The following is a 23,888-nucleotide window of genomic DNA, read 5'->3' as shown; positions in this document are numbered from 1 at the left end:
CAATTCAAATGTATTGTCAGCCAATTTTTTTTTAAAAAAATTTCACCTGGTTCTACAATTATTATAAGTTTCTTAAGAAAGAGCAGGTCTCTTGTAAGACGGTCTCACGAATATTTATCTGTGAGACGGATCAATCTTACCGATATTCACAATAAAAAATAATACTCTTAGTATAAAAAGTAATATTTTTTTATGTATGATCCAAACAAAATATCTGTATCACAAAATATGACTGCCTCTCAGAAAATAATGTGATGGAGAATTGAGACGTCATGCTGCGAATGCCGCTTCGGACTCCTTTACTGACGCTAGTATCGCCTAAATTTGCTCGATAGATGAGCCATGGCAATTTTTGGGACCATCGTAGCCTCTAAAGAACATAAGGAAACATGAGACTAAAACATAATCTGAATTTAACTTTTTTAACACACTTATAAAACGTTTTTATTAAAAAAAAATTAAGGATTTATAAAATTTTTTAAAAATTAATTTTAAAATTAAATATCTAATTGGACAACGATTCGATAAAATATTTTTAGAGTTGATAAGAAGTTTGGTTATTCTAAAAAATATAAAAAAGCACATTTCAATTGTTTTTAAGACTACAGTTGATAACATTTTTTAGAAAAAATTTATCCAACACACATACTTTAAGTTTTTCGATCATTAAACAATAAAAACGTTTTTAAAATACTTGCCCAAACGAAACTTTGGTTTTTTCATAATCATTAATAATCGTATATACTATATTTTTTTAGATCTACATAATCATCGGAATCCAACTTCTATATTTCAACAAAGACAAGTTGGTTCCAGCAAGTCAAATGTTGTGTTTGGATTGATTGAATTTATTTGATTGTTTAAATGAATTTACATTTGATGAATATTAAATCCATATCATCCTTATATTATATAAAATACAATTATGATTATGATGGATTTGAAATACATCCAAAATATTCGTCATTTCAAATATATCTTTTAAACCTATCACTCCAAATCAAATCCTTCCATCTAACTGCTACCCGATGTTGCATTCAGATTAAGAGATTTGGATTTAATTGGTATTTGAATGATGTATTTGAAATAATTATATATATATATATATAAATAAATAAATATATATATATATATATATAGGTATGCAATATGTTTTATTTGTATCAGGATATAATTGTAATTGGAAAAATATACTGTTATTATAAAAAGTATTAGTTTAGAAAATAAATGGGATTCATAGATATCATGCATGTTCACGGGTCTATACCAGGACGACCTTCATATATATATGAGTAGGTCTTTTGTGAGACGATCTCAGGAATCTTTATCTGTGGCACGAGTCAACTCATCGATATTCACAATAAAAAGTAATACTCTTAGCATAAAAAGTAATACTCTTTCATTGACGACCCAAATAAAATATTCGTCTCACAAAAACGACTCGCGAGACCGTCTTACACAAGTTTTTGCTTATATATATTTATTGTCTTTCTTTTTTGGGAAAATTTGTAATTATTTTTCTATTAAAAAACCCATTGATATTACAGAAGAGTGAACATGGGCTGCATTAATCTGCTGTGAAAGAGGTGACAAGGCTGGTGCCATTAATTTCTTTCATTTTCGTTTCCCTGTTATTATAGCATGTAAAGTAAAAATAAATAAATGCAAATATTGAAAAGTCAATGCTTTGACTATAAAATGTTAGTTTAATTTGTTGAGATATTTTGTGTATATTTTAGTTATTTAGATAAAACTATTTTAGTTGGATCTACATATATAAATGAAAATATTGTAATCAAATAATTAAATCTAATATTTTAAAATAAATTAATACTTTTTATAATAACAGTATATTTTTCCAATTACAATTATATCCTGATACAAATAAAACATATTGCATACCTATATGACAATTTAATGAATTTGAATGACACTCATTTTTGCAGATTTTTTTAAAAAATAAATAAAAAGCATGAAAGTAGATGTAGGACCGAGTGCTTGCCGCTTTACCAAAAGCTATAGCTAGTAGTTATGGTGCAACTCAAATCTTTTAAACCGCACAGCAGCTCAAGCACCACGGTTCGATCGCTCTACCAAGCAAGGACAATTTTTACACCCAACAATCTCTCTCCCAATAATTGCACTTTTCGCAATCAATGAGAATCGAACCCGTGACCTTGGCTCTGATACTAGTTGTAGGACCGAGTGATTTCCGCTCTACCAAAAGTTATAGTTAGTAGTTATGGTGCAACTCAAATATTTTAAACCGCACAGCAGCTCAAGCACCACGGTTCGATTGCTCTACTAAGCAAAAACAATTATTGCACACAACAATAAATTTTTTGAATGATTTTCTCTTGGATTATCACCTCATATTTTAGAGTATATATTTAAATTTCCGATAGCATGTAGCCTATTTGACACCAAATTTCCAAATTCAGAACAATATATATCTTGAGTTCGAGATCCGATTATTCGACTAAAAAAAAGTATAAACTTAAATATATTGTCAGATCCTTGTAGTTTGAAGGGCTGGACAATCTAAAAATAAGTTAAATAATTTTCATGATATTCAAAGTGAGGAAGTGGGTAGCTAGGGTTTCATTAATGTAGACGACCACGCGGAATTTTAAATGCTAACCAATAAAGTTTATAAAAGAATCGTGATTCATCATCCCTTGATTCCACTGCGCAATCACATGTCATTTACATAATCTTGTGACGATTATTAATACATATTTTAAAATCTTTTTTTTTAAAAATTGATCTCTGGTTTCTATTACATGGAGAAAAACACATTCTATGCAAATGATTTATTTTAGGATATATATAAAAATTTAATATGAATATGAATATATTTTATCTCGTTTAAGACATAAGTAGATGATTATATATTCTTATTTCATCGTAGGTTTGACTCAAATTCATTCATATTAGTTTATCATATCTAATATCATGCATCTTTCATCGTCTCATGTCTGAAGAGAACAAATAAAGAATACGCGCGCACGCACACACACATATATTTATATATATATATATGCATGAGTATTGATGAACTTTTTAAAACATTCACGGTCCTTAATCATCAAAGATATTTTCACGATTGAATGTTTAACTAATTATGTATATATTATTATAATAATTTTCATAATTATTTAGTTTGTTGATAACGAATAATGTTTACCGCTGCGGAAATTACAGAGATCGACATGTCTGATCAGATCGCGAGGGTCGAGGCGGTAGAGCCACCTCGTGGGTTGTCCCCAAAAACTCTTCAGAAAACACGCAATCATTTGCAATGATTAAGACAACTATTTGGAAACAACACTTTTTTCATGATTGATTTTCATGAAATAATGCAATGTTTGATGAAGAATCGAGTTTTTTCTGAATCGAATTTCGTTTCTATATATATGACATCATTAGATTAATAAATTGTATTGTTTTTTTCATTTTGATTTTATTTAGTCACCTACAAATACAGAATATCTCAATTGTATCATGACAGAGATTTTTTCATATCTTTGTTACTAAAGTGAGTGATAAAACATTTCTTAAAATAAAACGTTGTAAACGTACCTGGGAGTTCATTCACAAATTATTTATATTCGAAATATTTTCTCAACATATATGTATGCATACGTACATATTTGAAAGTTACATTTTCTTTTGGCATTTAAAAAAATATCAAAATTCAGTATGTGATACCAAATTTATTTTACGCAATAAAAAGAAACGTGAAGGACTATTTAAATATTATAATACATGCATGCTCTATTATTGAGACATGGAATATTCGATTCAACTGATTCTTATATATATTTTTAAATAAAAATGTCTGAAATTAATGTTTTTCTTCTGTTTAATGTTCGTGATGTCAATTCAAACCAAAAATTTCAAAATTAACGAAAAACTAAAAAATTAAAATAAATGAAATAAAAAAATGTATTATGTTGGCAGCAGAGACCACGCCACAAAAGAAGAAAAATCATGAGAGAACATTTTTGTTAGCTGTCAAAGGAAAAGTTAGAAATTAGTTTACCGACATTTTGTCACAATCTTGTTGGCTTCAATCATATTGAGTTTGAATAATCTGAGGGATATTTTGTTCTATTCTTGACTCAATTTTTGGAAGAAGAAAAGGGACACAAATACATGCATAATTCACAAAGGCCCTACCAAATGCCCCCTTGCTTGGTTAACTAATATTTAAGTTACATTTGTTACATCAATTTTATGTTAGTTTGTTTATACGCGCATAATTATGTATCGTGAGTTGTCTAATAAGGTTAAGTCCAAAATTTAAAGGATCAATTAAAGTTTTGGTTAATGAGATTTAATATAAATTATAGATTGTTGACATTTAATATATAAAGACAAATGTAATTTCTGTTTGTATGAGGGTTAAAGCAGAAATATCAGAAGAAAATTGCAAAAATTATCTATATATTGGTTATGGTCATCATATTTCGTGTATCATGTTTGTGACGTAACAAACTTGATCATTGACAATGTATCTCCTCAAGTTTAAGTATGTGTTTATTGTGAATATTTGCATAGCAATAGTAAAAAAAAAAAGGTTTTGCACAATTATATATACAAAATTTGTTAAAATTTAAATTTAAATACGGTTTACCCCATTATTGATTGACTTCCGGCAGGCCAATTCATAATTAATAGTAATAAAATCCTGGATCTGTGGCAATAATTCATAGAATTAATTAATGTTGTTATAACATATTTAATAAATTCTTGTAATTACATGGTCAGCAGAATCTTTCAAGGCCCCATTCTTTGATCTCTGACTACTTGCTACATTTCGACTATTTCAACATTTTCCTTTTTGCATTTTATATTTCAATGCCCATCTGCCTGAATTCTTATAAAATTGTGTTATAATATGATAAAGACTTGATTTACTCTGGCGGGCGTTGTTTATTGACAAAAAGAAAAATGTGTTAGTCTAAAGATTTACTCAGTATGCAACGAATGGCTTTGGTCGTGGATTCTCACGTCATTGAAAGAAAAACATGATTTCGTTGACTGAAAAAACACGAATAATTAAAGTATAATTTATTGTATTTACATAAATTCCATATAAGCAAATGCATTTTAATGAAATTAATCCATCAAACACATCTAAAAAAACAGAATGTTACACTTATACTCTATAAAATTAGGTAAGCTTGTCCCATTGGGGATGGATTGGGACATTTATGGACCCCTTTTTGTTCAATTTTTTAATTTATAAAAAGACATTTTTCCTTGTATTGTGCTATTTCATGGGAATACAAAATGCATGCATGGATCATGGGGAAAATTTCACCCTAACCTCATATATTACTCTAAAGTGAATATGAAGGTAAACAATTATATTATGCGTGAAGTATACATAAAAATGTTTGAATCTCACGTATATTGATAAATATCAACTCTTAGATGTATTTTTGAACCTTACATAAAAAGTTTGGACCAACAAGTATTGATAAATATCAACCGTTAGATGTACTCTCAGGGCATTATACGAGGGTACAGTCTCACTTCCCGGATCGTGGAATGGGTTGAACTAACCCTACTATAACAATCATTTTCATTTTTCGGGTATGATTTTGATGTCTTATGGTTTGGGAGCAAGATTTTTTATTTTTTTATTTTTAAAACTCATAAACATAGCATCCTCTCGGACGAGCTTAACATATATATTTTGACATACTTGCGGATATTTAATTTATGCATTATTTTGAGGCCAACAAAGAACGATCTATTTTCTATTTTTTGAATTCATATGTATTTGATTTGAATTTCATTATTTTTTTTTGTTAATTTATAAAAATCAAATTTTAGTCCAATTGGAGTAATTTATTTTTTTGTCCCATAGACATTAATAAGAAAACAAATTATTGATTTAAACAGACAACGTTAATTTCTGCTTGTTTGTTTTCTCTATTCTTTTTGTGACAAAACGTGATGCAAAGCTGTAAATGGGCTACAACCTAAGAATAATAAGTATCATATTTCTAAACCCAAACAACACTGTTCATACATGTGATCACCCCAGTTTTTTTAAAAAATATCGGCCCAAATGTTCAGGCCCACAGTGGCCCAATATTTAACAACTGCCTAGTGATTCCACATACCAAGACTATTGTAGTCATTTATCAAATCGCTTAATTTCACTTTTGATGAGGGTAAACCAAATTGATGGATGGATTAAGCTTAATCAAATGAATTTCATGTTGTAGGCTATCTATCTTTTATGGGTGTGGATCTACAAGTTTACGAGATTTTTTCACAAATACAACCGACGTAGCATTGAATCCATCGTTGAAATCAAACGTAACATGAAACGAAAAGCTCATGTCTAGATGTTTTCATTTTTCGAACAAAGTTTAAAATTTATATAAAACTATACATAAAACTCAATATTAGTCTTGTCTTACATTTTAATAGCATTTCTAACATTGAAAACACAATATCTATAAATATTGTACATAATTAGATGCTTCCTTTAATCCTTCGGCTCTCTTTTCCTTGAATCTCCCCTAGTTTTTCTTTGATTTCTAGGAGTTTGCACTCACTCGAGTCTCTTAGGTTCAGTAGTGTTAACCAAAATATATGTATAATGGTAAGTCTAGGCATATACGTCGTAGACATAATACCATTAGACAACTACTCTCAACCGGAATTATCTCTATTGACTATGTAAAGTCAAAGAATAATATAGCGGATCCGCTAACCAAAGGGTTAAACAGAAAGTTAGTTGCGAAAATGTCAAAGGGAATGAGGCTCAAGCCTATAGAATAAATTGGAGTGAAGGAAAACCCAACATAAGCTGACTGGAGATCCCCAAGAACTAGGTTCAATGGGAAAACCTAATCGCATTAATTTAGAAAATCACTGTGGGGGTTATCCCTAGTCCATTCCTACTATGAAACAGTGAATGTTGAGGATAAGCTTACGGCTTTTAATGATTGTGATGAGAAGCAATATAGAATCACCTATATGAGAGAGAAGTGGGGCCGCTTCGAAGGAATTGCAGGTAGGGGTGAGCATTCGGTGCATTCGGTTACCGACTGAACCGAATTAGCCATAACCGAATCGAACCGAAATATTTAGCCATTACCGAACCGACCGAATTAATTTTCATAACCGATGAAAACCGAAGCGATTTAAAATCGGCTAATTCATTCGGTGATCGAATTAACCGATTAATTTTTAAAAAAATTGTGATTTAACTTTAATTATATATGTAAATTTTTTTTTAACACTACAGTTTACAAAAATGCATAAAAACATAAAATTACACACATCACAAATGTATAAGTTTTATTTGAACACAATTAATACATATTATATCGATTTTAAAATTAAAAATTAAAATATTTATAAAAATTGATAAATAAATAAAATTATTAAATAATAATATTTATTATATCGGTTAATTCGGTTAACCGATTTAAAAATTTTGAAAACCGTAACCGAACCGAATTAACCGATATAACCGAATTGTTTTAATTTGAAAATCGAATTTCCAAAATAACCGAACCGAATTTCCGAATTGGCTCGGTTCGGTCGGTTAATTCGGTTTAACCGAAATCTTGCTCACCCCTAATTGCAGGGCTCAATTCTAGACCCTCTTGCAAAATCAGGAGCGTGTTCATGGCCAAAACGAACACAATCATAAGAACTGAATAGTATTAGGAAGAGTTTTGTGTGAAGTATATCTTAAGTCACACAAACGGCTGTAGTTCAAAGACATCATGTCTACTGTCAACCAGTGAATTATTATGCTTTCACAAGGGAAGGTTTAAAGGGTAATACCTACCTATCCTATGCAAGATTCTACTGTTGAACTTTATCACGAAAATCGTTGAATATCTTTCAATTTTCATTCATGTGGGGGATTGTTGGACTTATGTTTATTGGGCTTGGTCCATTTGAATGAGAAATTGGACAAGTTTGTGGATGGTAAGTGGGAAGTGATCCACATAGGAAAAAGAATATGGCATTGGTGAGCTTATATTGTTTTACACTTTATGGAGGTGTAACAATGATTGATCAAGAGGCTCTTTCTCGCGCACACAGGCGCAGGGGGTGCAAATCATGGTCCCGATTTGCAGTGGAAAAAGGCTCGACTTGTGTGCAAGCGTACGAGCGCGACCTGGGTGCATCGAATATCGGACCGATCAAGGCAAAATTTCCCACCATGGTTCACCTGGCTTTTGCTATATTTTTTTTCGAAATTTCAGTTATGAATGACCTTCCGTATACCCGACTCTTCATATGACCTGCGTAACTGTTGGTGCTCCAGGCTTGGCCTTTCGGTTGATCAGCTGACCTTTGGCCTTTCGGATGACCAACAGTGGCTGTTCATATGGAGGCGGATTGTGCCTATATGTAGAGGCAACATAGTCCTTCAAAAATTAGACCCAACACATTCTCCTACATTCTGATATTTTTCGAAACTTTGCTCTGCTTCGTTTTCTCGGCTGCTGCTGCTTCTTCCAACGGCTGCTGTTCCTCTGTCGTTACTCTGTCCTCTTGATAAAGTTCAGATACATTTCAGTTCGCCGTAGTGGTACCTCGTGCTAGGGTACTGCTGGTTGTTCCGTTGTATCCTGAGAAACAGACGTCTAAGTTCATCCTCGAAGCACATTCCGGAGGGGACGAATCTGTTTTAAGAACACTGTATTTCATACAGCCTCGGTTTGCTTTATTTCTATTTTGTTCACAATACTAACTCACTGGTTTAGTATACCTTCTGTATCTTCCATATATTTTGGTTTACAAGTAGTTCTTGATTTCTGATCGTTATCATATAATGTGATCAAGAATTTAAGCATGCATGGCACTCTTTTCTCAAATGAAATTTTATTCACCAAATGAAGAAAAGAGAGAAAATATATAAAGATTTTAAGAATAAAAAGAGGTGATCCACATTCCAGAAGGAAGGCCAGTTTGATAAGAACAGATAGTTTTTACATTGATGTCTCATGCACATAAGCAAACAAACACTTCAAATTATAATTTCAACACGCAAGCACAACAATCCGTAGCATTCCCAGACCTAAGAAATAGAGAACCTCCTCCTTCTAGGCTTGGTGAAATCAACTGTTCCATCTTCTATGTTCAAAGTATCCTTTGATCCATTCTTGAATGAGATCAACTTTCCAAGCGTCTTCGACACGGATGAGAAAAATGTAGGCTTCTTGGCACTCACTTTAGATGACGTCGTCCCTGTAGATGGTTTTTGCATATCCGCGATGTACATTTTCATCTTGAGCAACTCGGTTCTCAATGCTTCGTTCTCTTTGGCAAGTGATACATCTGCTTGTATTTGATTTCGCGTGGTTGCTGCATCAGGCATCTTATGATCATCTGCACCACTTCTTAACTTGAGTTGATCATAGTAGAGTGCATGTAGTACTATCTGGACGGGCAAGCGTTTGTTTTGTGATGCGTGGACTCGCGCTTCATAGGATAGTCTGAGTGGATCCATCACACTGCAAACTTTTTCGCGCTCGATTTCATCTAGATTTGGATGAGCCTAAAATCACCACTAGCAACAATCAACAAAGAGCAGATGGATAAATCCTTACCTAGGATTATGCTACTAGTTAATTACACTGAAAAAAATATAGGATAAAACCCTTGAGTTTTTCAAAATGTTGGACAAGCCAATCTAAGCATCAAATTGTACCGACCTTCAAGTAAATATCAACAGCCCGGTAAAGATCATCATCCACCTTTCTTGCTGACTTAGGCACTAAATTCGCTATCGCGTTAAATTTGGAAATGCTCAGTTCACCATACGTAGCAATCTCCCCAAGATAAGCATCAACAGTCTTGGCAACTCTCTGCATAGCTGTTGAACAAACTTCTCGAAGATCGCCAGCATTAAAAACCGCAACACTCTTCTCTTTCTCCACGAATCCTGATATGATCTTCCTCACGCTCTCAAGATCGAAAAGCCTCTCGCCATCATATGTAAATGACACGATTAAAAGATCATCCACCGTCACGTGCTCTAAGATAGCCGATATCCTCTTTTCTAGCTCGTTTTTGCAGCTATTAGCAGCTTTCAAGAAAATGGCAGTTCTCAAGAGACAGCACAAGAAATTTAAGGGGAATGCAGATTTATCCGAGGGCAAGATGGCGACTATAGATTCAAGGAGTTCTCGTTGGCGGGTTTTAGTATCAGAGTCTCCAGGATCGGATGATTTCACACCATTGCCAGAGTGGTCGCGAACAAGATCGCTGAGTGATCTCTCAGCATACGTGATTATAGCACTGGCTAAAGTAAGTCCCTTCGCTCCTCTAGACTTCATTGATGCTATGATCTTTTGAAAGAAGCTTATGTCTAGAATTGTCAGCTCCTCGGTCCACCAGTTTGGGGGAGAACGGCTAGGAAAATTTGCCTCAACGCAAGCCTATAAAACAAAAATCAGACCACATTTTAGTCAACTAGCATACCGGATCTAATAACTTTACAAACAAACTTTCCACGAGCAGATCAAGCAACCTCCTATTATTGATAATACATGTCATAAAATCACATTTGTAACACTCATAATTGTCTATAAAATACCTTGGCACTGGCGATTTCAACACATCTTTGAACAATTTTGAGGTCCTCAGCCATGGGTAGAAGATTTTGACAGGATTTTAACACCACAAGAGCACCAGACAAGCTCGTTAGCGCAACTTGGGACAAGAAATCCTCAGTCCGGCCAGCAAGATTACCGTCACAATACTTATCCGTCATTTGAAGATATTCAGCTGCACATCGCAAGGCTGCCACGTTGTGCACGGTGATCTCAAAGTTCACACCGTAGCAAAATTTCGCTGTTTTCTCGAATATTTCAGGTCCCCCCGGTATGTCAGAGAGGTTTATTCTTGTTAGATCTGCTTCTTTAGATTCGATAATCATCTTCCTTATGTGATTGCTCTTAGCTACAAGCATGAACTGCCACAGCCGAAGAACTATATTAATTTCATGATGGTCACATTTGGAAGCCAGATTTTGTTAAAAACCATTTTTTTCCAAGCATAGGCTCAGAAGTAGATTTATACACTACTCAAAACAAAATTATTGATACATTAATGGGATCACATTCGTAGAGATTCATATATATGATCTCCAAGCGAACTTGATAGAATATCATATGCATATTATAAACCCGTGACCTGATCTGCTCTAACATACTTACAATAGAAAGCCATTTTCGCTATCGAGCTCGTATGAGTTGGGATGAACAGTTGTTTCATATTTTAAAAGAACTCGATACCGTTGTCAAAACTTTCATCTTGAATGGATATCCGGCCTAGAATATCCATAGAAAGTCTTGTTCTTGAAAAGTGACTTAAAGATCTGAAACTGATAGTTTCCATTTCATTACAAAATCTGGGTTGTCTCAAGATCGTTGAATGATTCCATAAAGCTACCACTTCAGCTAACATATTGATATTGCAAATACAAATAAATCCGTCGCTTAACTTTTTATGCGATATCATACACTAAAAGAAGTAAAACTTTAACTTGTATATTAAACTACGAGATCGAAGATTTTTCACACAAACAAAGTTTCCAAGAAACAGAAGCCATTACAGATCATAAAATGACAAAAAAACTTGTAAAAAATAACGAAATTTTCGTACCTTGTGAAGAGAAAGTTTGGCTTCCCCAACCTCAACAACAACATCTGTAGGGATTTCTTGAGATAACACCCTTTATTCAGAATAGAAAAGAAAAATAAGAACAACAGCAAAAGTACCCAAAAGAACACACTACACAAAAGAATCCTAAAAGTTTCGAATAAGGAATCTTTGTATGTATAATTACCACTGCCCAGTTCTCTCCATAGCAAGCGAAACTCTATTATTGCTTTTGATGGGAGTAGCCATGTGAGGGAAATTCAAGAATTTCGGATGATGAAAAGAGCTTACTGGTTTATATAAAGAATTTAATTTTATCTTCAAGTATCGTTTTCCAATCACACACCAATTTGGCCATTTATATATAAAGCTTTTTGGCTTCTTTGGGGACAGCTTTTGATAATTGTAGCGGCCTTGCTGGTGAATATATACAGGCTTGAATCCGTAACTTTTTACGTAGTTTTCGAGTGATAAAGATTCCAATCACTGTTCTACCCTCGCTCGCCCTCTGTGATGTGTTTTTTCAATTATTTTCCGTGATTTTAATAAACTTTATTTTTGATGTTTTTTCACAATAAACTTTGTTTTCTTTTATTCCAAAAAAGTTTATTTTAAATTTTATAATCTTCCAATTATTTATTTAGATGGATTTTCAGATTTCGAGTTTTGCAAACATCTATTTCGTTGCATGCCATGTCCTCACATTATTAATTCCACGCAATTATGTAATAAAAAATTTATTTTGATTTAAATATTTTCTATAAATATAAGCATTTTTAAAGTAGAGTTTTTTTTTCTGCGTATCATCATATTAAAATTTCGATTTATATATTTGATAGCTTTATTATTTTGCAATATGGTGTGAATTTGACATATTTTCGTATAGCCATGCAGTGTAGTATCCATCCAATCAACGTACATTTGTTAAATTTGCATATTTGAGTGAAGAATTTTTTAATTGAAATTTCCGTCAATCGTCCAAACAATCATCTATCAAATTTGCCGAAAAATTTCTTCTTCTCGTTGAAGAGAATCAAAATCCTTGTTCAAATAAAAAAAAATCGAGCAAATAAGATAAGCCCACTATTTGAAAAACTTTTTTTGAATAATATAAGTGTGAGACAGTCTGACGAGTCGTATTTTGTGAGATAGATTTCTTATTTGTGTCATTAATGAAAATTATTACTTTTTATGCTAAGAGTATTATTTTTTATTGTGAATATCTTTAGGGTTGACCCGTCACATAAATAAAGATTCGTGCGACTGTCTCATTACTTCTGACATAAAAGCAATATATTTTTATGAGTCGTATTGAATCGATAAAAAATATGTATCATGAAATTGACACGTAAAACGATTTCATAAGAGTTTTTTTATCTTCCAAAGTCTTTGCATAAACTTCAAGGTAAATGACGTCCTCTGTTCCAAGGTAAATCACGTCTACGCACATCAATTGTATTCTGTTTGCAGTCAATAAAATAGATGACGAGGAAAATATAATATGAAACTAAATTTTTATATTTTTATTTTAAAATTATATTCAATGACAAAAAAAATATATTGTTTATAGCTTCTAACTTATTTTTATTTAATTATCAATATAATAATGTTAAATTTATTTATTTATGTGGATTAAATTCATTAATATTAGATATATGAAAGTGAAAGAGTATGACCAACTTGATCGGGGACAAGAAAATTCATCTAAAATTTCCCTTCAAAGATTAATTATGAAAGTTTATCGACGATGTCATAAGTATCAATTCGACCCATTGAAATGTGTTTTTATTTAAGTTTTTCTTCGATTCCCATGTGCATTGACGGATTCAGAAATATGGCTATGCTCGGGCTATAATTTTATACTCTAGAATCTTTTACTATTTTAAATTGATCTACCCGGTATAATATCATATTATTCCAAAATTATACAAAATTTACACATAAATTTAAAAAAAAATTGAGTCACCCGGGTTTACATGAGCATGTGGTCTCCACTGCCCGTATGAGAGTTTCGAGGATTAATTTAGTTTTTTTATGAACTAATCGATTACTTACAAGAAACAAACAATAATGAATAAATGAAAATAATTGGAATGTATATTTCAATTTTTTTTTTTTTTTTGTAGGTTCCCTCAATAAATTGGTACCATATGATATAAATAATAATTAAATAAATTTCGACTTTGTATCATAGTGGGTGAGAGTTGAACGCAGAACCAACTGCCCACCAGGTGGAGAAGCGATTTTACGTATATTTTTGTTTTAAAAAAATTACTTTATTTTTCTAAAAAAGTTTATATTATAAAATTATCCAGACAACCAGTAAAGCAATCTATCATCAATTCGTTTAGCTGCGGATGACCACTAAGTAAATTTAATGTACATTAAATATAAAGGACAATCTGAAAATGATTGACGTTATACAAAAAGAGAATTTGAAATACTCGACGTATAATTTAAAAGATTTGAGTGTATTGTTACCACCAACAATAATTTTTAATATAATTGTTTAAACATCATATAATTTATCACACTTTATTAGTTATACTTATTTTTTATTTTCTTATTATATTATTTACTTATCACATCCACGAACGAAAAAGTATCGACTAGGTTATTAAAAAACATTTAAAAAGATTATAAGTTGATTTTTTTGATTGGATAATCGAAATATCAACATAATTGAACCACTTAAACTTGTTATAATCATACTCATCGTTCATGTCATTATTTTGTATGAAAATTATTTCATCAAAAAAATTTAAATTATTTGCATAATTGCGTAAAGCTACCTCAAATTTTGGATTTATTGAAAAATCCACTGCAAATAAAAAGATACAAAAACCCATCTGTCTTCATCCTCATAATCAACGTGAACAATCCGGGAGTCATATTTGATGTCTCCCGACTTTTATGTACGTTGTATCATTTGGTACAAAGTATTTTCATCCTAAGAGAGTGTTGTATGCGTGTTATGTCGGAAAAAAATACAATTAGATCTTCAAGTGATCTAGATCACAGACAAACACATACGCACAGACATCGTGTTCATTTTCGTATCCATTAATGAGACATCTATCATCTATTGAATATGACGAAACATATCCAAATTATAAATCCAATATATGAATGCTACCTCATTGATAAATACGATGACTAAACAACATATCATATATAAAGTTTTGATACAGAATGATAAAATCGAGGAAATGTCTTGAAAAACAATTGAGGAAAATAAACAAGCTTTGTGATGGGAGCAATGGTTTTGACCCGAAGTTAATGTGGGGAGGGGATCAGATTCAGCCACTCAAAATAAGTGGTGTAGACTCCCTCACTACTCCACCACATAAAATCTTGGTCGTCCGCATCCCACGTCATCCACCGTCTCCAACTTTCTTGCCACTTGGGCACCGCCCTTATCTTCCTTGAATTTCCAAGACAGAGATAATATATATTTATATTTCACGATGCAATGTCATGGATCCATGCAATAATCAAATATTATTTTATATATTTATATTTGGTTTAAAAAATATTATAATTTTTTCTGCAGTCTCGAAAAACATTACAAATCATTAGTACTTGATTGGATAATACAAGTTTCTAAAAAGCGTAACGCCGTAGATGTCGAGCTCTAAATTTTCAAATTTAAGTGAGATTAGCATGAAATTAAGCGTAAAAAAGCATTTTTTCTTTAGTATAATTGTAATTATCTCAAACCAATAAATTGATAAAATAATACATAAATATGATAAATTTAAGTCTTACACATTAATTCTCATATTTATAAAAACATAAAAATCTCAAAATTACATTCTTTATTTGTTTTTACAGATAGATTACATTAAAAATTGCTAAATATTTGTCAAATCATTGTCAGATAATTCGGTCAACTATAGTTTGACCGTTTTTTCCCGCTTTATCCAAAGTAAGGCGTTTATGTCGAGATTCAAGCTTAACTTTTTAGAACATTGGATAATCCCATTCACTATACTTCACTGGGAGAGGCGTAATCCACAAGGCAAGAAGATAGTTTGGAGAAAAGCTACAAGAATTCCTTTTAGCCCAAAATGATTGGATAAAACCAGAGATTTCCCTTTCATTGAAAGACTTTAAAGCACCCGAGATTAGGTAAAAAAAAAAAAAAAAACACTCAAATCGGTTAAGTTTGATGGAAAGGATGGTGGTGGAATCTTCAAGTTAAACTTCATGATATATATATATATATATATATATATATATATATATATATATATATATAATGACTTATCAAGAACGTGAAGGTGAAATATGTCTAGATCAAATATTAATGCACATGCCACCATGCAGAAACATTTTCATGTATATCTACATAATGATAATTACTTTGCATCAATTACGTACCCAAATAAGGATAGGGTTTTGATGACAGCAACATAGGAATCGTGAACTATTTAAGACTAAGGACAAGTTCGAGCTGGAGTTGAAAGTGATATTTGAGCTAAAATTCGACGACCCTTTGGTCCTCTGCCCAAGTGGTCATCCTCAAATTATCTTGTGGATATAATTTCACTAAAATTCATATTCATGTCATATTACTTAATTGTTGGTGTCAAGTCTGGTTTGTTTCAGGGCCCTACCATTTTATTCTCTTTTGGATACTATTTTTTCAACATTACATATTTATAATTCAGTTTGCCAAGTAATTTGATATATTAGGTGCAAGAAATATAGAGTTTACATAGAAGTATTGAGATTAGATCCAATAATTACCGATTAGTTCGCTGGAAATCAGGATTCGGATCAAGATTAGTAGAAAATCTAAGTTGTTTTCGGATAATCTCGACCAACTTTAGTAGAATAACAAGTGAAAAATAGGTCGAGGTTTGAGTTTATTAGTTGGGCAGATGAAATGCATGATTGATAACGAGTGGGAAAGTAGTAGTTGTCGGTGTCATAATTGAAATGTCGACAGAATATTGTGCAGAAGTCATACTTCGATCCATCCAATGTAATAACTAAGACAAGGCCCAGTCCAAGGCCCAAACATGAACAACTCCTTCAGATGAAAAATAAATAAATTTTATTTATAAAATTCAAAGATTGCCCCCCCCCCCCGTGTTTACTTTTCCTTGTATATCTATGTGCGTGTATATATTTACATAATATCGTTCAGTGTGAATGAAAATACATTAATTGATCATATATCTTTGTTTCATCTGATGTTTGAATCGAGTACTTAAAAATTAGAGATATCAATAATTATATTATCTATATATATTATTCATCATCCTTAATCTTATATCATATATTCTTCACATATCTCCCGAGTCAAGCGTTTTCCTTTGAGTTACGTGAAAAATAAATAAACCCGTAATCTCTTTGGGGATTTTGTAGCGTATGTCTTTAGCAGGGACGAAGCCATCCTCGGACTAGCAATTTTTTTTTTAAAAAAATATTTTTATTTTTTGAGTATTTTTTTTTAGTCCTCTCTTATTTTGAGTATTTTTTAGTTATAATGGGAAATTTGTTTAACTATGAGGAATTTTTTTAAATAATCTTCTATAAATATCTATAATCAAATATGACATTTGCTATATTTCGCTCAAATGGTTGAAAGACATGATGCAAGTTATATTTTAAAATTAGTTTTGAAAGATCGGTTTTGCCACATGCGATGGTGCTTTAAACACAATATTCTCCACGAACTTCAATAGCTCGTGTTCTAAGAATGTATATACCGATGAATTAGATCGAGTTTGGTTTTAGACCAAGCGAAAAATACTCGAATAATCATTCGTTAAGAAAACTGATTAATATGAAAGCTTTTTTCATTATGTGAACTGAATAACTGAAGTGATGGAGATCAGTTATTGTATGTATCGGTTCAGTTATGGTGAGAACCAATGTTCTCCAAACCGAATCGGACCGGCCGGTCGGACCGGTTCAACCGCGGACCGGCCTCCAGACCGGTCCGGAGATAAGTAAAAACCCGGAAAACAGGTTTAACCGAAAAAAAACCGGTTAAAACCCGGTTAAACCGGAAAAATCGGAAACCGGCCGGTCTTTAGGAACTGCACAGGTCTGTGAATTTGGATTTTTGAATTTGAAAAATGATGTTTATTTGGATATTTGTTGTAATTTTCATCTTAAAAATTAAGTAAAAACTATAAAAATATAAATAATCAATATTGTACTATTTTATTTATTATAAAAATAAATAAAATATTAATTTTATTGATCCGGTTCGACCGTTCGATGGAACTGGTTGAACCAGTTTTTAAGGCTTGACCGGTTCGATTAACGGTCCGGTTATAAAAACACTGGTGAGAACTGAACCGATTACAGCTCGAACTGATCAAATCAGTTTGAAAACAATAATTAAATAGTTAAATACGTAATATATGTTTATGGATGTTTGGAGACTTCAACTGATCCTACGTCACATCTTCTACCACATCAGGTAGTTTCACTAGAAGACTTTGAATTATACAATATCTTGTACAAACCCATTCAAATTAGAACTTACGCTACTGTCTAACTGAACTCTTAGCCTAAACTGAAGGTAGCACCTTTTAGCCAACACTTGTTTAACATCCATGTGTTAAAGACTACATACATAAGTTTATTGTCTATGTGCAATACTCACTCAACTTATCAATACGCTATTTTTCTGTATATATGTGAGTGATGGTTTGTGCGTGTATGTGAGAACCGATACGAAGGTGTTCTCATAAACTGAGGGAAAAATGTTTCTAATATAAGCTGATAATTAACACTTTAAAGTGTTTCCTCAACTCTGGGCTAATCGCTTCTTGTAAGGTGATATGAATTGAGCGTGCCTTTCTTTTTCTCACACTACTATTTCTTTTCTTGATATGTTTTGTTGATGTTTTGATCTTGTATATATAGCAGTTGAATCTGTTCCTCGATATTTGCGACTCGTTCTTTCTGACAGTCATTTTGGAACGTCTTTAAACTCTGCTGTAACGTTCATTATATATTTTCCTTTGACTTGACAATAGCTTTCCTTAATGCCACACAGCTGGTTTTCACTTAGATAAGCTTTTCGTTTTCTGTAAATTGGTCGATTCCAAATTGAAATTCTGAACTGGTCAGTTGAACTAGTTTTGTGAAATCAGTTGGTTCGTCAGCTGAAATGATATCGCGGCTTCAGTTGAACTGGTCAGCTGAGCTCTTCATCAGTTGAGGTCTTTATCAGCTGGCCGAGCTTCTGAAGATCTTCTGTTGAACTACCTATCAGCTCGATAATCAGTTGAAGTGGTTCAGTTTGAGCAATCAGTTGACACTTTCAGTTTGCGTCTCGATAAATTTAGTTTTGGCTCGATAGCTTTCTGCGCACTTAAGTAAATTTATTAGAAATAAAAACAAGTTTTGTTAACATTAAAATCAAGATTACGAACATGAAATGTTCCAACAAGTTTTAAGCTTCAATTATAGTTTTTAGACTATTTTTATATTAACACAAAAAATATATTAAATTGAGCTAATATATGATAATGACAAAAACTTATGTGAGACGGTTTCACGGGTCGTATTTGTGAGATGGATATCTTATTTGGATCATCCATGAAAATGTATTACTTTTTATGCTAAATGTATTACTTTTTATTATGAATATGGTAGGGTTGATCCGTCTCACAGATTAAGATCCGTGAGACGGTCTCACATGAGACCACTATATGATAATATATTTATGCAATTAATACATATTTTATTAAATCTTTGTTTAATTTATTTATTAGATCTTTATTTAATTTATATAAATATTAAAAGTTTTAAAAGATCATGTGAACTGGCTATGACTATTTGACATGAATGATTCTCAGGACGTCAAAATAAATTAAAAATTTGTTTTGGATTCAAGATAAAGGCTAACAATAATTCAGTCAATATGTGAACAAAATACTGGTTTCAACTATAATAATCGATCGAACTGAATTAATATGAAAATCGATTCGGTTAGTTCGATTCGATTTTGGTTTTAATAGAAAACTTCTGTTAACCGAGCAAACGAGCTTTTATAAAAAAAATTAATATACTATTAAAACTAATAATATTTATTAGGATATAAATATTTTTATAATATAATTTATTGGATAATAGAGGTAGAGTTAAAAATAATTTTCTAATAAATACAATTTAAATTTATTTAATTAGATGTTCATATAGCATTTTTTAATTAAAACATATTTTTTAAAAAAATCTAAAACGTTCGGTTGATTCGGTTATCGTCCCAATTTCTTCAAATTGGTTTGTTCGATTTTCATAGTAAAGTTCGTTCAATTTGTCGGAAAAAAATTCGGTTAATTAAAATTTAGGAAGTTCGGTTCGATTTTAACCGATATCCTTATTAGTGTCTAATCATGACAGGAGTCGGTTTCTGATATTTTTGAATCCTGACTCATCCCTTGTCATCAATTTTATTTAAAATTTAAATTGTGTTCAAAAAAATGCAAACACTCAAGCATGTATTTTTCATGCTTGCTATTTTTAATTTCAATATTGAATTATATATTATATCGGATGAATTTCACTCCGATTTTTAAATCAGCATAAAGTCTCGTAAAACATCTGTTCCCCACACCAATATAGGATGAATGACTTAAGTACAACATGGAGTTGATTTGATGTGGTATATCTTTCTACGATTTCGTTTTGATAAATTTTGTTATCCAGACATGTTATGTTCTTTCTTGTCGTGTGCTATACATTTAAAATACACGTGTTTTGGCACAAAAATCCAACTTTTGTCCATATACGCTACAAGCTTAATATAGACATATAATACATCAAAATTTGATTTTTTAATTTCTAAGTTAGTGAAATACATTAATATTGTTTTTTTAAAAAAAATAAAAATAAACATGGACCTAAAGCAATTTGAAGCAAAAAACATTTACGAACAGTACTCAAATCAACAAGGGTGACTGTTTTCCAGAGTTCTAAGAAATATATATAACTAAAAATCTCAACATGGTGACTAATCATCAATCCACGTTTCCATGCAAGTTGCACCGTACATAAAACCAGTTAAAAATCATAATCAAAGACCCCGGATGAGCTAGGCATATACCCACCCGAACAGAAGCCGTATGCAGTAGGTGGCAGCGGCCTCCGACTGTATCCAGGGTGGCGGCCACGCTGCTGCCATGGATCATCTGGGAAATGAAACGGCGCACGCGAGTTGTGGAATGGATCCCTGAAAATTCCTGTACTCGCACTAGCAGGCACTTTGTTGTGAAAAATGGCTCTTTGTTTATGGTCTTTGCACCAAAAATCTCTGCAAATACGTTCGTCGATCACTTGAGGCACGTATGCTTCGCATTTATGCTCTTCTTCGTCCTTTTCAAATCTGTGGTTGTTGCTGCAAGGATTTCCGTACTGTTGGGCGCGGTTTTTGGTCTCATGGGGACATTTGCCAGTATCGTTTCGGCAGGGTTTGAATTCTTCGTAAGCATTTGATTTCCTGCTTGCGGAGTTCCGACTGAAATGAAGAATTTCCGCATATTTCCCTGTTTTTTCAATGGTTTTCAGCAACAAATTGGAATCAACTCTGCCTCTGACCGAAACATGATTGTTTTCTAGATCTAAGGAGATTGAGCAAACCCCTGCATTTGGAAAATTATTATGAATAAAGATCAAGTAATTGATTAAAAAAAAGGGATGAAACTAAAATCTCTTTACCATCAAGTTTTGACAATTCTTTCTTCAGTTCCTTCTTACACGTTCTACAACACATGCTGTTCACTTTCAGAACAATAATCTGCGAAGCAACAAGATTTAATCAAATCAGAATATGACTCGAATGCCCTCACGGAGTCCCATTTATGATATATCCAAGTTAGTGCATGAGGTGAACAAAAGGCCAAATGTTTATAAATTCGACTCTCTCTGTCAATATCTTTACAATGGAACCTGTTCAAAATTATCTAGTATGGTTCAATTTTTGGGAACGTTTTGCATAATACTGCTTTAACCAAGAGTTCATCCCATGCACGCTTGAAGGGAAAGAGCTTTGGCTTCCCTAAGAAAACCACGACACAAATTTAGTGGAATAAAAACACTTACCGGATCACTGGGGCTTTCCATTGGAATTTTGATAGCAAGTCTTCACTATGTTCCGCGTATGTTTCAAAAACCACTGACAACTTGGATCTGTTTCTCCAAAACCTAATGGAGCAAGAAGTGCCACCCACCAGCGGTTTAGGGTTTCGTGGATTTGAGTTGTCGGTCAATTTACGGTATGGATATTTCATTAAACAATTTCCTTGTGAATATGAAATTAAATTTGTAAACAATGAATTAAATATGGAAAGTAACCAGATTTGATTATAAACTTTACGTGTTGAAAAACGATATTGATTTTTTATTTTTACCGTATCTAGGAGATTGTAACAAGCAATTGTCAATAAATTGATGGGTCCCGTAAAAACTTGTGTGAGATGGTCTCACAGATCGTATTTGTGAGACACATCTCTTATTTGGGTCATCCATGAAAAAATATTACTTTTTATGCTAAGAGTATTACTTTTTATTGTGAATATGAGTAGGATTGACCCGTCTCACATATTAAAATCCGTGAGACGGTCTCAAATGAGACCCACTCTCGATCAAAAATAATGGGGGCAACAGCAAATTTATACTCTGGGTCGTAAAGCCACCATACGATAATTGAAATTGTAAGAATAGATAGAAGAAAGTTTAATACTGGTTGAGTTATATGATAAACATCTGTTTTTTATTATAAAACTGAGATTAACATAAAACTTCGCGATGTCATAATAAAAGTTATTTTCTTTCATATTCCTACGATATAATGTCTCTCGTATAATAGCGAAGGAGAAATTTCAGGGGAAAAAGAATGTAAAAAACTGAGAAAATTTTAGTTTTAGTCTTGTATAAATGTTTCTTTGAGATTTTTGTCACATGTGGCTTAAAATTTCAGTCTTTTTTGTTTTTGCAATTTTATTTTTTTCCACCTTAGTATCTTCGGTGCATGCACTATATATTAGTACTTTCATAGAAAAATGACTACCATTCTGGTTTGCAAGTTGTATAATTGAACTCACGATTGCTATCATCTGTTGCATATTAAATAAAATATTGGACTAATGCAGTATCTTGCAAATCAAACTAGTCAGGTAATCTGTACTGGGCAAATCAGGTACGATATGTTCGCCCGAGAAATTATCAGTAGGGAGAATCGAACTTATGATGGTTAGTCAAACAATCACGTATTTCACCAACTCGGACATCCTTGAACACGACAAATACATTTAAGGGTTGACCTGGGCCAGCCCCTTTATTTTAACTTATATATATTATTTAATAAAAATGCTTAATTTTTCATGTTTTAATCATTAACTTTTTCATTTGATTCAACAAACAAAAGTTTTTCTTATAAATACACAAAAAACAATGTTTAATAAAAAGGTTTAAGATGCATGTGAATATATCACAAAGTAAAAAAATAAATTTGTAACTTTCTATTGGTTCTACAATAAAATAAATACTGGTCAAATAAGTTCAGTACGTGTAATATTATGTATCTTATTTTTTTCCAATAATATTTCAATAAAAAATTTATGATTTATATTTATTTTAGCCGTTCCTAATTAATAATCCTGCAGGTTACGCTCATGCCCTTCAGGACATGCACGTGTTACTTTAAAAAAAAAAAAAAAAAAACTTTGGAACATTTTTTTATCTTTTTTGTGGGTTATAGAAAAACCCGAAGAAGAAATGTAGTAGTCTGCAAATCACGTTGTTCGGGTAAACAATACACACTGAGCAAATTTTGTGTGATAAACTCAAACTAAGAAGACATAGACAAAGAGGAATTGAACAACTGACCTATTAGTAGGTGTCCGTCGTATCTTACCATCCAAGCTACTATGACGTCGATGCATGTGGTACATTTATTTGAATATGAAGATATATAAATTTGTATACTCATTTAAAATGGTCACATTAATTTTTCGTTTGAGATAAAATAGTAATAAATAAAACTTTCGCCCAATTTAAAATTGATCAGAGACAGATTAAAAATATTGATCAGACACTACAAATTAAAGAAGATAATGCATTGCATCAATAGTAATTGTCTCGTTCAATCACAGTAATTATTTTTATATATATAAAAATTCAGAAAAAATTATATTTTGGGAAAATATGTTCTTTTGGTACAACAATTTCGCAGAATGAGATTTTGAGAGATTATATTTTTA

The 23,888-nt window shown here is 32.0% G+C and overlaps 2 protein-coding genes across 2 annotated transcripts; both read right to left on the bottom strand.

Moving 5' to 3' along the window:
• Nucleotides 1-8,942: 8,942 nt before the first annotated feature.
• Nucleotides 8,943-12,059, bottom strand: LOC140809086 (root phototropism protein 2-like). The gene is made up of 5 exons (XM_073166568.1): nt 11,846-12,059; nt 11,662-11,731; nt 10,592-10,969; nt 9,708-10,433; nt 8,943-9,550 (listed from the first exon to the last, which is right to left on the bottom strand). Exons 1-5 carry the CDS (start codon nt 11,905-11,907, stop codon nt 9,071-9,073), a joined length of 1,716 nt encoding a protein of 571 aa, XP_073022669.1. The 5' UTR covers nt 11,908-12,059; the 3' UTR covers nt 8,943-9,070.
• Nucleotides 12,060-20,575: 8,516 nt separating this feature from the next.
• On the bottom strand, nt 20,576-21,896 carry LOC140810084 (uncharacterized). The gene is made up of 3 exons (XM_073167891.1): nt 21,730-21,896; nt 21,346-21,424; nt 20,576-21,269 (listed from the first exon to the last, which is right to left on the bottom strand). Exons 1-3 carry the CDS (start codon nt 21,748-21,750, stop codon nt 20,692-20,694), a joined length of 678 nt encoding a protein of 225 aa, XP_073023992.1. The 5' UTR covers nt 21,751-21,896; the 3' UTR covers nt 20,576-20,691.
• Between the last annotated feature and the right edge of the window lie 1,992 nt (nt 21,897-23,888).

This window comes from Primulina eburnea, chromosome 13 (genome assembly GCF_022965805.1).
Source record: "Primulina eburnea isolate SZY01 chromosome 13, ASM2296580v1, whole genome shotgun sequence".
Taxonomy (NCBI): Eukaryota; Viridiplantae; Streptophyta; class Magnoliopsida; order Lamiales; family Gesneriaceae; genus Primulina; species Primulina eburnea.
This window is presented reverse-complemented; position numbering and strand designations above follow the sequence as displayed.